General features: G+C 45.9%; 1 protein-coding gene across 1 annotated transcript in view; it reads right to left on the minus strand.

Annotated features, from left to right (window-relative positions):
• The window catches only part of NCAPG2 (non-SMC condensin II complex subunit G2), a 1,155,695-nt gene that overhangs the window by 794,623 nt on the left and 348,578 nt on the right, over nt 1-12,494 (minus strand). The window contains exon 8 of the mRNA XM_069647980.1: nt 1,211-1,280. Coding sequence (XP_069504081.1) covers nt 1,211-1,280 — 70 coding nt within the window. The remainder of the gene's footprint in view (nt 1-1,210; nt 1,281-12,494) is intronic.

Below are 12,494 nucleotides of genomic sequence, written 5' to 3' on the forward strand. Positions count from 1 at the left end.
CTTGGTACATCTGCACGGATCTCCCTTGCCCACTCCTACAGTCTGCCAACACCTTTGCCTCCACCCTGCCTCTGAACGGGTGTCAAACGGGTGGTACGGGTCCGTACGGGGGGTAACACCTACTGTCTTCAAACTGCCTCTCCATCCTGCCAGGGTTTTTTGGCCCTCCCTCCATCGGCCCACTTCGGAGTAACTCCCCCACTAGCCCATCTCAGTAGCAACTGCCCCATACAGTTCCTACCAATCCCACTGCTGCCTTCCAGAATCACTGCCTCCATCTTTTGATCTCCTGAAGGCTGAACCTGATCCACCCAACCTTCTGCGTCCTCTCCAGCTTGCAACAGCCCTCTGGACTTCTTGCCTCTGATTTTCCCGGACTTCTGCTTCAGCTACCTCGGAAAGCTCCTACCTACCCCAGTGCTGTCTTCCAGTAACACTGCTTCCACCTTATGTGCTCCTGAAGGTGGAACCTGATCCTATCAACCTTCTACGTCCTTTACAGCTTCTTGCAACAGCCCTCTGACTTCTTGCCACTGAGTTTCCTGATCTCCTGCTTTGCGCCACAGCCCTCTGGTCTTCCTTTCCCTCTATACCGCTGACTGCTGCCCCTACCCTGCCCTACCTCCTAGTCTGCCCCAACTCCTTTCTACATTCCCCTCCCTCCTTAAGGTGACCTCCCACTCACAGACCCCCTTCCTAATGTGTCACATTGACGCTCAGTTACAAACTAGACACATTAATTCACTTTTTAATATTGTGGATAAAAAAAAGGGGCGACAAATGCCCTGTGCGGACACCATGAACCCAGTACAGCCCTAGCATTTGTCGCCCCTTTTTTTATCCACAATATTAAAAAGTGAATTAATGTGTCTAGTTTGTAACTGAGCGTCAATGCGACACATTAGGGCAACAGAAAGAGTGGTAATCAGAGTCACCTTCTGTTTTTTTGTATATATTTTTTTTATTTTAAATTAGGACACAGGACACTAGTACTAAACATTTTAAAAGTACATACATATTTGAAAATGTTTAAGACTTCAGTTTAATGATGCCATTTTTGAAAAACAGATTATTTAAATTTGTTTTAAATGCTTTATATGAAATCGGTTTGAAACTGCACATTAAATGTGCTCATTGTTTCACTTAACTAGGTTACAATGTGGCATTTTTCTCACTATAAATGTCAGAAGATTTGATGTAAACAAAGTACCTCCAAGACAGTACCAGAAGCTTTCTTCCAAGCCCTGAAATAAATTTCTGCGATGCTGGCCATCAGAGACCTGTAAAAGAAAATTCACATTAGCATCTTTCATAACATTCAAGAAACATTTATGAAGTTCATGGGGATAACGGCAGAGAACTTGAGCCGCATTAGGGCACCAACAGCCTAATTAGCAAAGATGTGCACCTGCTACCTGTCAGAAAGGAAGGATAAATGGGGCAACACCAGACAAAGTAGGACATTAAAGGGGATTATTGAACGAAATATAGGATTATACAACTGCAATCGGGCAGATAAATAATAACAGGATGACTTCTCCATGGATTTCAAATAAAAGTCTCTGGTGTAAGGCTGCAGAAGTAAGAGACTGATACACAGGTGACTTGTTGGTTTCTATACACTTTTTATTGTTATCAAATGAAAAGGAAAACATACCTGTCCCTCTCTCTGGGGTTTCGCTGCCTCAACTAAACACCAAGGGTTCTGTCAGGATGTCTATCTAAATTAAATAGGCCACTGTCTTTTGTCAAAACCTATTTTCGCCCCTTACACTCTTAACTAAACTAAGGAAAGTGTTGATCTTCTTGCTTCAGAAGAATGGCTCCCTTCTTCTGGACAGGTGATCAAAAGTTAGTTCCAGGACTTTGGATTTCCCTCGTTTGTATCAAGATTCCCTTTTTGGCTGACCTTTTAATGTTCATAAAAATAATGCCCCCAATGATCCTCTTAGGGTTATCTATAAGGCCAAACAAAACACCAAGGGGGAATTACTCCCTTTCCCCTGGTTTCTTCAATGTTTCTTTAAGCACCAATGGTGAGTAACTCACACCAGAGGAACGACTCCCACTCCCTGGCCTTTCTCAGGCGCAATGTCACAGTTTCACACACTAGGAGGAATCTCTTCCTTCTCCCATGCCTTTCACAAGCACTTTGTTGGGAGCCTCTCCAGTGGCGCAGGTAGGCAATCCTGGTACACTTCCCTGCCAGGTACTGCCACAAGGAAAATGCACAGTTGAGGAACTCTTCCTCGTTCACCTGCGGGTCCCCAATCCACTCTGTTCAACTTCTACTATACCTGGTTCACTATTATGCCAGGTATAGTACCTGTCAACACTTTCTAATGGTTTTAGATCTAGGTCCTAGACTCTTAAAATGGCTTTTTTTTTTTGCTCTGTGGACCTGGGCAGCCTCTGTACCTTCAATAGGCGCTACCTGGTCTTTTTCAGTCTTCTCTTTGGTTCTTCGGTCTTCACGCTGCTTCCCACTTCAGCACTTCACTGGAGCCAAGCTGCGCGTCCCTGATCGACCACATGGTTCTGTAGGATCTTGCGCCTGGACTTTCTTCTTCCGTTCTCGGTCTGCCGGTGCACGGCAGTCATCCGAGTGTGTCCCGGTGAGCAGCTTCAGCTTATCTGTCTGCAGTAACTTTGCTTTGCTTGCGTTGCCTCCAAAGAGGGTCCTAACAACTGTGTCAGTTCTTCCTCCATCTTTAAGTCACTGGTCATTCAAAAGCAAAAATGTCAATCAAATTCTGAGGATGATTCATGCTGGCTCTGCACCTCCTACTCGCCTTAGTACTTGCAATGGGCATTCACTGGGGTCAAACCTACACTTCCTGTCACAGTAATGGGGGGGTTCACTGATCCGACAAACATACATAGGAGAGGATGCTTGATTAGAGGAGGGTGGGGAAGGAAGTGTGTGGAAATACTTCATCTGCCCATGATGTCCTCCCTGTATCCCAGAGGGGGAATCCCTCCCCGGGAGATCCTCCCGCTGACTACCACCCCCATGGGGACTATCGGGTAGCTGCCTCACCTCCCTGGCCTCATGGAAAGGGTCTCCTCCGTGGGGGGAAAGGACAACATCACAGGGATCATCACACTGGGCATCGCAATGTATGGCTCAGATTCCTCCCATGCTGAGTTGGGGTAATGAGTGTCCCAGCACCTTTTATAGACTCTGCAATGTGGGACTCACTCCTCTGATTTTCCTCGCTGGCTCTTGGGAGACTTATCCTCCACATATCAGAGGGTTTACATGCATCTGCTTGCTAGGCAAGGGCGCAGGCACTGGATGGAGCTGGCTGATGGCACAACAGTGCTCTGAGATTATGTCAAGGGCTGGGCAATCGGGGGATTCCCAAAAAATGGAGCCATTTCCTCCCTTTGCTTTCCTGTTTCAGGGATCTGTCTCTGGTTCCCCCACAATCCACCCTAGTCTACCTACTCAACAATCTGCCACGGTGTCATGCCTAGAGGAAACTTCTTCCCCTTGCAACTCCTTTCTACCTGCTTCATGCATATATACAAATAATGGACCGGGAGCTAGAGGATGGAAGAAACAGTTTGATCCCTTTAACAAAAATATACATTTATTTTCATATATAACAAATATTTAGTGGTACTGAATCAATATAGGCATTAAAAACCAAATTGTACAAATATCCATAATGACTCGTACTCCATCAGACATACCCACACATACATACATATATCTTACTTCTCCACATTACGTTTTATATCGGTCTTGTAACATACATGACCATGTAACAATTGTTCAAAAATGTCGCTACACCCCATGTGTATACTGGTGTGTATCTATTCTGCAACAGATGTTGTCGTCGACACGTGTTTCAGTCAGAATCAGCGGCCTTGTAACTATGGCCCTCAACCTTCTTCAGGATGGAAGTGGATGAATTCTTGTGCCCATAAGCCCCTGCATTATATGCCAAGTCTCTGAGAAATATATGTAGCGTTTTGAGTTGACAATTGGGCATGTAATTTGCCCAGAGAGCGCATTAGTAGGCATCAGAACAGTTGTGATGGGGATTACCGCTAATGCACACCGCAGGGATTTAGCCCCTTCATTTGCTGTCGCCGATTTTCGGGAATAGATTTCTTTCTAGCCTATGATGACAGGCTGAAGTTACAAAGCGTTACAACTTGCAAACCCTCGATCTGATATATACGCACTTATGCAGATCTTAATCACCTTTTTCTTGTGGAACTTGGATAAACATCCACTTTCAGCAATCAGCTGACTAAGAACCAGGTTTTGGCCTTGAGAACGACCTGTAGGTCGAAACACATGTCGGCTGTCCAATACTCTGAATGAACATCTTTACTGACAGAATTCTGGCTTGTGGAAACATTCGTATTAGGACAATACGGATTGGTTACTGAATGATTTTTCTTGGGACTTGAGCGTGACTTACCTCCCCCATCACAACTGTTCTGATGCCTACTAATGCGCTCCCTGGGCAAATTGCAGGCCCAATTGTCAACTCAAAACGCTACATATATTTCTCAGGGGGTCAGCATAGAATGCACGGGCTTATGGGCAATGTAGTCCCAAAACAAGCACTGTGCTAGATTACGACATTTCTCCTCACAGGGGGATTGGTGCTGTTGATGTAAATTTCTTATGCTCCATTGCCATAGACCCAGAGGTGGACATAAATAGCCCTGCATACCATATCTTTTGACTAGGGTAAAATCATCACACTAACTCAAATAGCTCTAGTATTCTACCAGAGATTATTGGTGATACAAGCCGTTGGTCTGTGCACATAGTAACGCCTGGGTAAAGGAATTCCTTATAGAACTGGCATGTATGCATAACACAACATTAATTTGCTACATTGTCCCCCGGGGATATCTCCACATTATACCCGTTTTTTCAACGCACATATCGGATTGTTCCACTGCACAGCAATATTTAAGTGTTGGATTTCTGACAGTAGGTATCCCACATACACACCATGGAAACTAGGGGGAACTAATTTCAACCAGAGTGTTCATAGTAAAAGAACGGAGTAAGTACTTGGTTTCTGAGATACAATTAACAACCCCAGCGAGGGCAGGGAATGTCAGGGGTGCCCGTTTCCTTATCCTGTTGCTTTGGTTTGATCGGCTCTGCCAAGAAGTGATCTGGTTGCATGAGCATTGAGGATTTGTCCATAGTCTTGAACTTCCTCCAATAATCATTTGGAGGTAAGTGCAACTTGTGTAACAATTAAGTGGTTACATGCACATGGTTCTGTGCCTCTAGTTAGAATGAACGAGGATGGTGAGAACACTGGTGGCAATAGGTTTTTAATTTTTTTTTATTTTCTAGAGATTGTTTCCAACTCCATATATACACAGAAGTGGGGCACAACAATTCATCCACTTCCGCCCTGAAGAAGGTTGGAGAAAACTGAGGGCCATAGTTTCAAGGCAGCTGATTCCAACTGAAACACATGTCAACAACATCTGTTGCCGAATAGATACACACCAGTATACACATGGGGTATAGGGACATTTTTGAACAATTGTTACATGGTCATGTATGTTACAAGGCTGATCTATAAAACATACTGTGGAGAAGTACGATATATGTATGTATGAGTATGTCTGATGGAGTAGATTGAATGGAGTATGAGTCATTATGTACATTTGTACAATTTGGTTTTTAATGCCTATGTTGGTTCAGTACCACTAAATATTAGTTATACATGAAAATAAATTGATATTTTAGTGAAAGGGATCGAATGGTTTCTTTCCATCCTCTTGCTCCTGGTCCATTTTTTGCATATACCCATTGCTTACCTGGAGGGACGAAATCATACGGGGCACCCTTTATTTTGTACCTCCTTGATGTTTCATCACAAACGTATACTGCCTCCACTCGCACCTTCAGTATTTGGGGTCTTTCAAAGACCCTCCCACAATGGAATGGTTGGATGGCCAACTAAGGCCATACCATCTTAAACAGGGTACAAAAAACAGAGTAGCCATTTGGAGTCCCACTAAAAGCACTGTCGCAGCCACGTTACATTTGAAAGGAAGTCAAAAATGTTTCAACTACCACCAGCCTGCTCAAGAGAAGCATGGAAAATAACAAGTGTTACTTCTGACGAAATTAGTGTCCCCAACAACACTTTATGTAAACACAGGAAACAAAAGACATCATAAAAATCTGATGACACCCCCTGCACTGGTAGGCACATGGGCTACACAACCTGCACTGGTAGGCATATGGGATACACCAGGCACCGTAAACATAGAACACGGACCCTCAGAGGCTCCTGGCAGCACTTCATAGAAGGTGAGAGGTGCTGACAGAAGAAAAAAAACTAAGTGCGGGTGAATAGTGAGGCTAACTCACTTTAAAAGTGAATGAAACAAATTCATAGCAGTCCAACAGTAGTGCTGGAGGACCAAAGAATGTATGTGGAAGATTTCCAAAAAGAAAAATCTCTGTTAAGGTATGTATGACAGTCAATGTCCTGAAAATTCCTGCAGGCTTTTCCCAGCCTTCAACAGTGCTGACTTATGGTGTATCCAGGCAGTTACATTCACATGCATTTGCTTCATAATCATTTGATGTGCATGGACAGTAACATGCAGTGACCACAACACTACAAACGCCACATCCTTTGTCCATTAAATTCGGTTTCATTGGTAGCACAATGAAGTGGATCTCAGGATTCTAAGTGACACTTCGTATACAAAGCAAATAATGAGGAGGGAGTTATGCGGGATCCTCGTACAGCTCAGGCCAGCATCTCCAAGTGGGCATTGATTTCTGGCCTACAATGATCCTTAGACACCATCCTCTAGCTTCTCCCAGGTTAGCTTGTTTCAGGGATCACACATGTGCGAGTAAAGCAAGGCCTTTCAACCCAAACAGCTTCTAAGCACCATTGAAGGATGCATTGAGAGGTCTAAAGATGATCAATGAGGAAAGGTTCAAAGGAACGTAGCCAAGTCAGACCTAGGGCAAACTGTGTGTAGTCTCTTTCAGGATTACCACATAATGTGCTAAGAGGAGAGGGGGGGGGGGTGAAAAGGGCATTGTTTGGGAGCAGACCCAACAGGGTCACACTACATACAGCAGCATTGAGGGCCATTAAAAAGAATATGCAGATTCAATTGCTCACTGTGATACTGCACGGATGACTCAGAAGCATGCCCATCAATCTTAGCCCAGGCAGGAACAAGTAATGGGATTTCAACACATCTATGATGCACCTATTGTGCGTTTCTGAACCTACTACATGCTTCTACCAGGTTCCAAAACTGATTGGTCTATTTTAAAAAGCAAACTACAGCTGGACTGCTTAAGCCCTATCAGACCAACTGTTCAAGGTCACATACATGTGGACGGATGGATGGTTCTATCCTTGGGACACATGCCTGCAATGCAATGTACACAGACACATGTTCAAAATCCTGCCAGGCTGACTGAAGCATTCATCCTTCAGATGTAGCAGATGTACCACAATTGTGTGTTGGAAATTCTAACACTGAAGTATCAAGCGGAGGCGGATATCAGGTGAGACAGGTGTATTTATTGAAATCTCTATATTACAGCCCACCAGCAGAGCGTCCTCCTCTCACCTAGTCTTTCTCAACAATCATTCAAGCTCACGCTAGTTCTAATTCTAGATCCCACTCAAACACATACATTCTACCATCCCCACAATACATCACACAGACATCAAGCATACTACACACCTCCCTCCCCTAAAAAACTGAAACAAACACACCAAACAATGGAAAGGATCAGAAACAAGATAGAAAAGAGGAAAGAGAAAAGAAGAAAATATATATATATATATACATATGAGAATGCATTACTTACCGTAAAAGCATTTCTGATGATTGTATCTGCTTAGATTCACATGCTGTGCATAGGTCCGACATCCAGTGGTCACTGCGGAGTATTGCATTTTGTTTTTTGTAGTCGAAAAGGGGACGTCGACAAGGCGTGTCTGAAACACTATCCCTATAGTGACGTGCGTTGTACCCACAATCCCTCACGCGTCGAGGTCCCTCTGTTTGTATTTTTCTGCCCTGAGGGAGCCTTCTAGACGTGAGTGAGTACAGAAAAGAGAGAGATATATAAAGGAAGTCTATGTTCCTTCCATCCGAGCGGGGAGGAAGGGCGGGCGCATGTGAATCTAAGCAGATACAATCATCAGAAATGCTTTTACGGTAAGTAATGCATTCTCTTCTGATGTTTGTTAATCTGCTTAGAATCACATGCTGTGTATAGACTAGCGAGCAGTACCCGGAGTTGGCGGTGGGTTATGAGAAGGAACAGTAGAGAAAAGGTGTCGTAATACTGCCTGTCCCACCTGGGAGTCAGATCTAGAGTGTGTATCTAGACAGTAGTGTTTTGTAAAGGTGTGCACAGAACTCCAGGTAGCTGCTTTGCAGATGGACTCAAGGGGAACATTTGCAATGAATGCTATGGATGCCCCCGTGCCTCGAGTAGTGTGCTCTTGGCCTAAAGGGCAGTTCTCTCTTAGCAAGAGTATAGCAGAGAGTGATGCATTGAACAATCCATCTAGAAATAGTGGATTTTGAAACTGCATCTCTTCTCTTCCTGCTGCCACCGAGACGAAGAACTGATTAGTCTTCCTCAGTGGTCTGGTTCTTTCCATGTAGAACATGACCGCTCTGCGTACATCTAGTGTGTGCAGAGTCCTTTCTCCCAAATTGGAAGGATTTTGAAAGAACGTTGGTAGTTCTATAGATTGGTTTACGTGGAATTTAGAAATAAATTTCGGAGCAAACCTAGGGTGAGTGCGTAGAACCACTTTATCTTTGTGAACTGTAACGAAGGGGTCTAGAATAGAAAGAGCCTGAAGTTCACTTACTCTCCTGATGGAGGTGATAGCTATTAAAAAAGCAGTCTTAAGCGTGAGGTGTTTAAGAGATGCTTTGTGCATGGGTTCGAATGGAGAGCCCATGAGTCTGGTAAGTACCACATTAAGGTCCCATCCGGGAGCTGGGTCAGCTATCGGGGGGTGTATTCTCTTTACTCCCTCCATGAAGGCCTTTATAACAGGGATCCTCCACCACGACACTGAGTTGGGAAGTGGTGTATGCAGAAAGTGCAGCTAGGTGGACTTTAATGGAGTTAAACACTAGACCTGAATCCAATAGGTGGGTCAGGTATAGGACCACATGTGTGGGAGAGCAGTCAATAGGGTTGATGCTTTTACTCCTGCACCAGATGACAAATCTTTTCCACTTGCTAGAATAGCAGTGGCGAGTGTTCGGTTTCCGGGCTTCCCTGAGGATGTCCATGCATCTTTGCGGGAGTTGTAGATGTCCGAACTCTATGATCTCAGGAGCCAAGCTGCTAAGTTCATGTTCTGGGGGCATGGATGCAGAGTCCTGCCTTTGTCCTGAGACAGCATGTTGTACGGGCAGGGGAGTTTTACTGGGGGGGATAGAGACATCTCCATCAAGTGAGCGAACCATGGTTGTCGTGCCCACATTGGGGCCACTAGTATCATGGTCACTTGTTCCTGGTGCATCTTGTGCACCACTTTGTTGAGAAGGGGAGTCGGGGGGAAAAGCGTAAACAAATTTCCCTGACCATTGCATCGACAGACCGTTCCCCTTGGATTGGTTCTGGGGGTACCTGGAGGCGTAACTTAGGCATTGTGAGTTTTCCAGGGTTGCGAACAGGTCTATTTCTGGGAATCCCCATTGTGTGAAGACGTCGAAGACGATGTCTTCGTGCAGGCGCCATTCGTACTCTTTGGGCAGGGGGAAATCTCTGCTGAGACTGTCTGCTAGCAGATTGAGTTCCCCGGGTACATGTAGTGATAGTAGGAACATGTCCTGTTTGAGAGCCCACTTCCATATATTCTGGGCCAGCTTGGACAGGCCTGGAGAGTGGGTGCCCCCTTGCTTGTTGATGTAGTACATGGCTGTGGTGTTGTCTGTAAGGACCATTACTGTTTTGCCTTGTAGGTGTTCCTGGAAGGCTCTTAGCGCCTTGAACACAGCTAGTAGCTCCAGTAGATTTATGTGTTTGGATGCTACGTTCGGAGTCCACACTCCGTGAGCAGTCTGATGGGATAGGTGCGCCCCCCATCCTGTGAGGGATGCGTCTGTGGTTAGAGTGGCTTCCGCCGCGGGTGTGGCAAAGGGTTTCCCTTTTTCCATGTTTTCCTTTGTCCACCACCGTAGCGAGAGAACTAAGGCCTGCGAGACCACAACTAGATCCTCCCATAGTCCGCTGGCCTGACACCACTGGCTGTTGAGCCACTCTTGCATTGGGCGCAGGCGCGCGTGAGGTACCAAATAAATACACGACGCCATCATTCCTAGCAAGCGCATTGCTTTGCGTACCGTCACCTCTCGACCGGTTACATATTGAGGGATCTGAAACAGCATGTTTTGGACCCTCTCTCTGGAGGGGAAGACGAGGCCGTCCTTTGTTTGAATTAGAGCCCCTAGGAATTGCTTGATTTGACTGGGGTCTAAACTGGACTTCTTTTCGTTGATGGAGAAGCCCAACTGAAACAAAAGGTCTACTGTCTTTTGGGTATTGGAGAAGCATGTTTCGTAAGAATCCCCTGTTATGAGCCAGTCGTCGAGGTAAGGGTAAACTGGGATGGACAACCTGCGCAGGTGGGCCGCTGCCACTGCCAGCACCTTCGTGAATACCCTTGGTGCTGATGCTATGCCGAAGGGTAGCACTTTGAACTGGTAGTGTTTGCCCTCTATCATGAACCTGAGGTATTTTCTGTGCGCTGGCAACATTGAAATATGAAAGTATGCATCTTTCATGTCCAATGTTGTCATGTAATCTCCCTGAGAAAGCAGTGGGATTACTTCCTGTAAGGTTACCATACGAAACTTTTGGGGTTTGATAAACTTGTTCGCTGGGCGCAGATCTAATACAGGGCGCATGGTTAGATCATTTTTGGGTACAAGGAAGTACACTGAATAAATACCTTCTGTTACCTGAGATAGAGGCACGACCTCTATGGCTCCTTTTTCCAGCAGTTGTAGTACTTCTTGGAGAAGGATGGCAAGATGTTCCGGTGTCATGCGACGTCCCCTCGGGGGTCTGTAGGATGGGGAACTGTTGAATTCGATACAGTATCCGTGGGCTACGGTGGAAAGTACCCAACGGTCTGAAGTTATCTCCTCCCATGCAGGAAGAAAGGATGTTATCCGGCCCCCGACCGGTGTTGCATGGGAGGGGACGCGAATCTTCGCGTCACTTGGAGTTGTTGGGGGCTTGGGAGCCTCTGGGGGTGGATCCCCGACCCCTCCCTTTGCCCCGGCGTTGGCCTTTTTGGCTGTACTGCCCACTATTGGTTTGGTAATTGGTGGCAGGGTATTGCTGATGTTGATTTTGTTGTTGGTGTTGGCGTTGGCCACGAAAAAAGCGTTTGTTGCCATAGCCGCGCCTGGTAGTGGGCTTAGAGATTTGGTCAAGAGTCTTGATAGTGTCGAACTCTTTTTTAGCCATCTCTAGGGCTTCATCTACCGCTTTTCCGAAGAGGTTAGCGTCCTCGACAGGTTTATTTATCAAAGACGCCTGTGTCTCTGGTTTAAAGCCTGAGTTGCGTAGCCATACATGGCGCTTTAGGAGTATTCCTTGTACCAAGGAACGTCCTGCTGTTTCTGCCGCGTCCAGAGAGTTTTTAACAATGCTTGGGTTCCTTCGCCAATAGTTGACAGTAGGCGCGTACGTAAAGGCTCCGGTGCTTCCTCTGCGTCTATTCGCAGTTTGGCCCACTGCGCGTCTGCGTAGCTTGCAAGCAAGGAATTGTTGTTGGCAATTCTTGCTGAGAAGGCAGCCGAGGAAGTAACTCTTTTTGCAAGGGCATATAGCCTCTTGCCCTCCTTGTCAGGGGGTGCCTCACTGGTGGAAAGTGGTACCCCTGCCCTCTTTCTAGTATTAGATACCACTAGGGAATCCGGAATGGAATGTCCCCTAATGTAGAGGGGGTCTGAGGGTGAAGGAGTGAAAAGTTTTTCAATCCGTGGATTGACCCCTCTGATCATTGCGGGAGTGGACAGCGAAGGTATGATCCTTCTCTTCACTGAAGCGAGGAGTGGAATGGTCTGGCTGACCGGGGGTTTTTCTTTAATCACTCTTTCTACAAAGTCCAATTCTGGAGAGAGTTCCCCGGTGTCGAGTTCGAAATGCGCTGCTGCTCTGCGCAACAGTGCATTGAACGTGGGCTGATCGTCAATTGGAGACGTGTTCCTAACTGGAGAATTGTCCGGAGGAGTTAGGTTTAGGACATCAGTGTCGGAATACACTGATGGTGATTGCCAGGGGTGTGAAGGTCCCTCTTCTGGGTTAACCCCGAAGCCTTCTTCTTCTATTATAATGTCTGTTCTGTCTTCCAGACATTCCTCCTGGTTCTGTTCTTCATTGTCCATGAAATCATCTTCTTCCTCGAAGTATTGTTCCTCCCCAGTGAGGTCATATACATCTTGGAAGTCTGAGGCTGTGTCCT

This window comes from Ambystoma mexicanum, chromosome 2q (genome assembly GCF_040938575.1).
Source record: "Ambystoma mexicanum isolate Mex_15411 chromosome 2q, UKY_AmexF1_1, whole genome shotgun sequence".
In the NCBI taxonomy this organism is placed as follows: Eukaryota; Metazoa; Chordata; class Amphibia; order Caudata; family Ambystomatidae; genus Ambystoma; species Ambystoma mexicanum.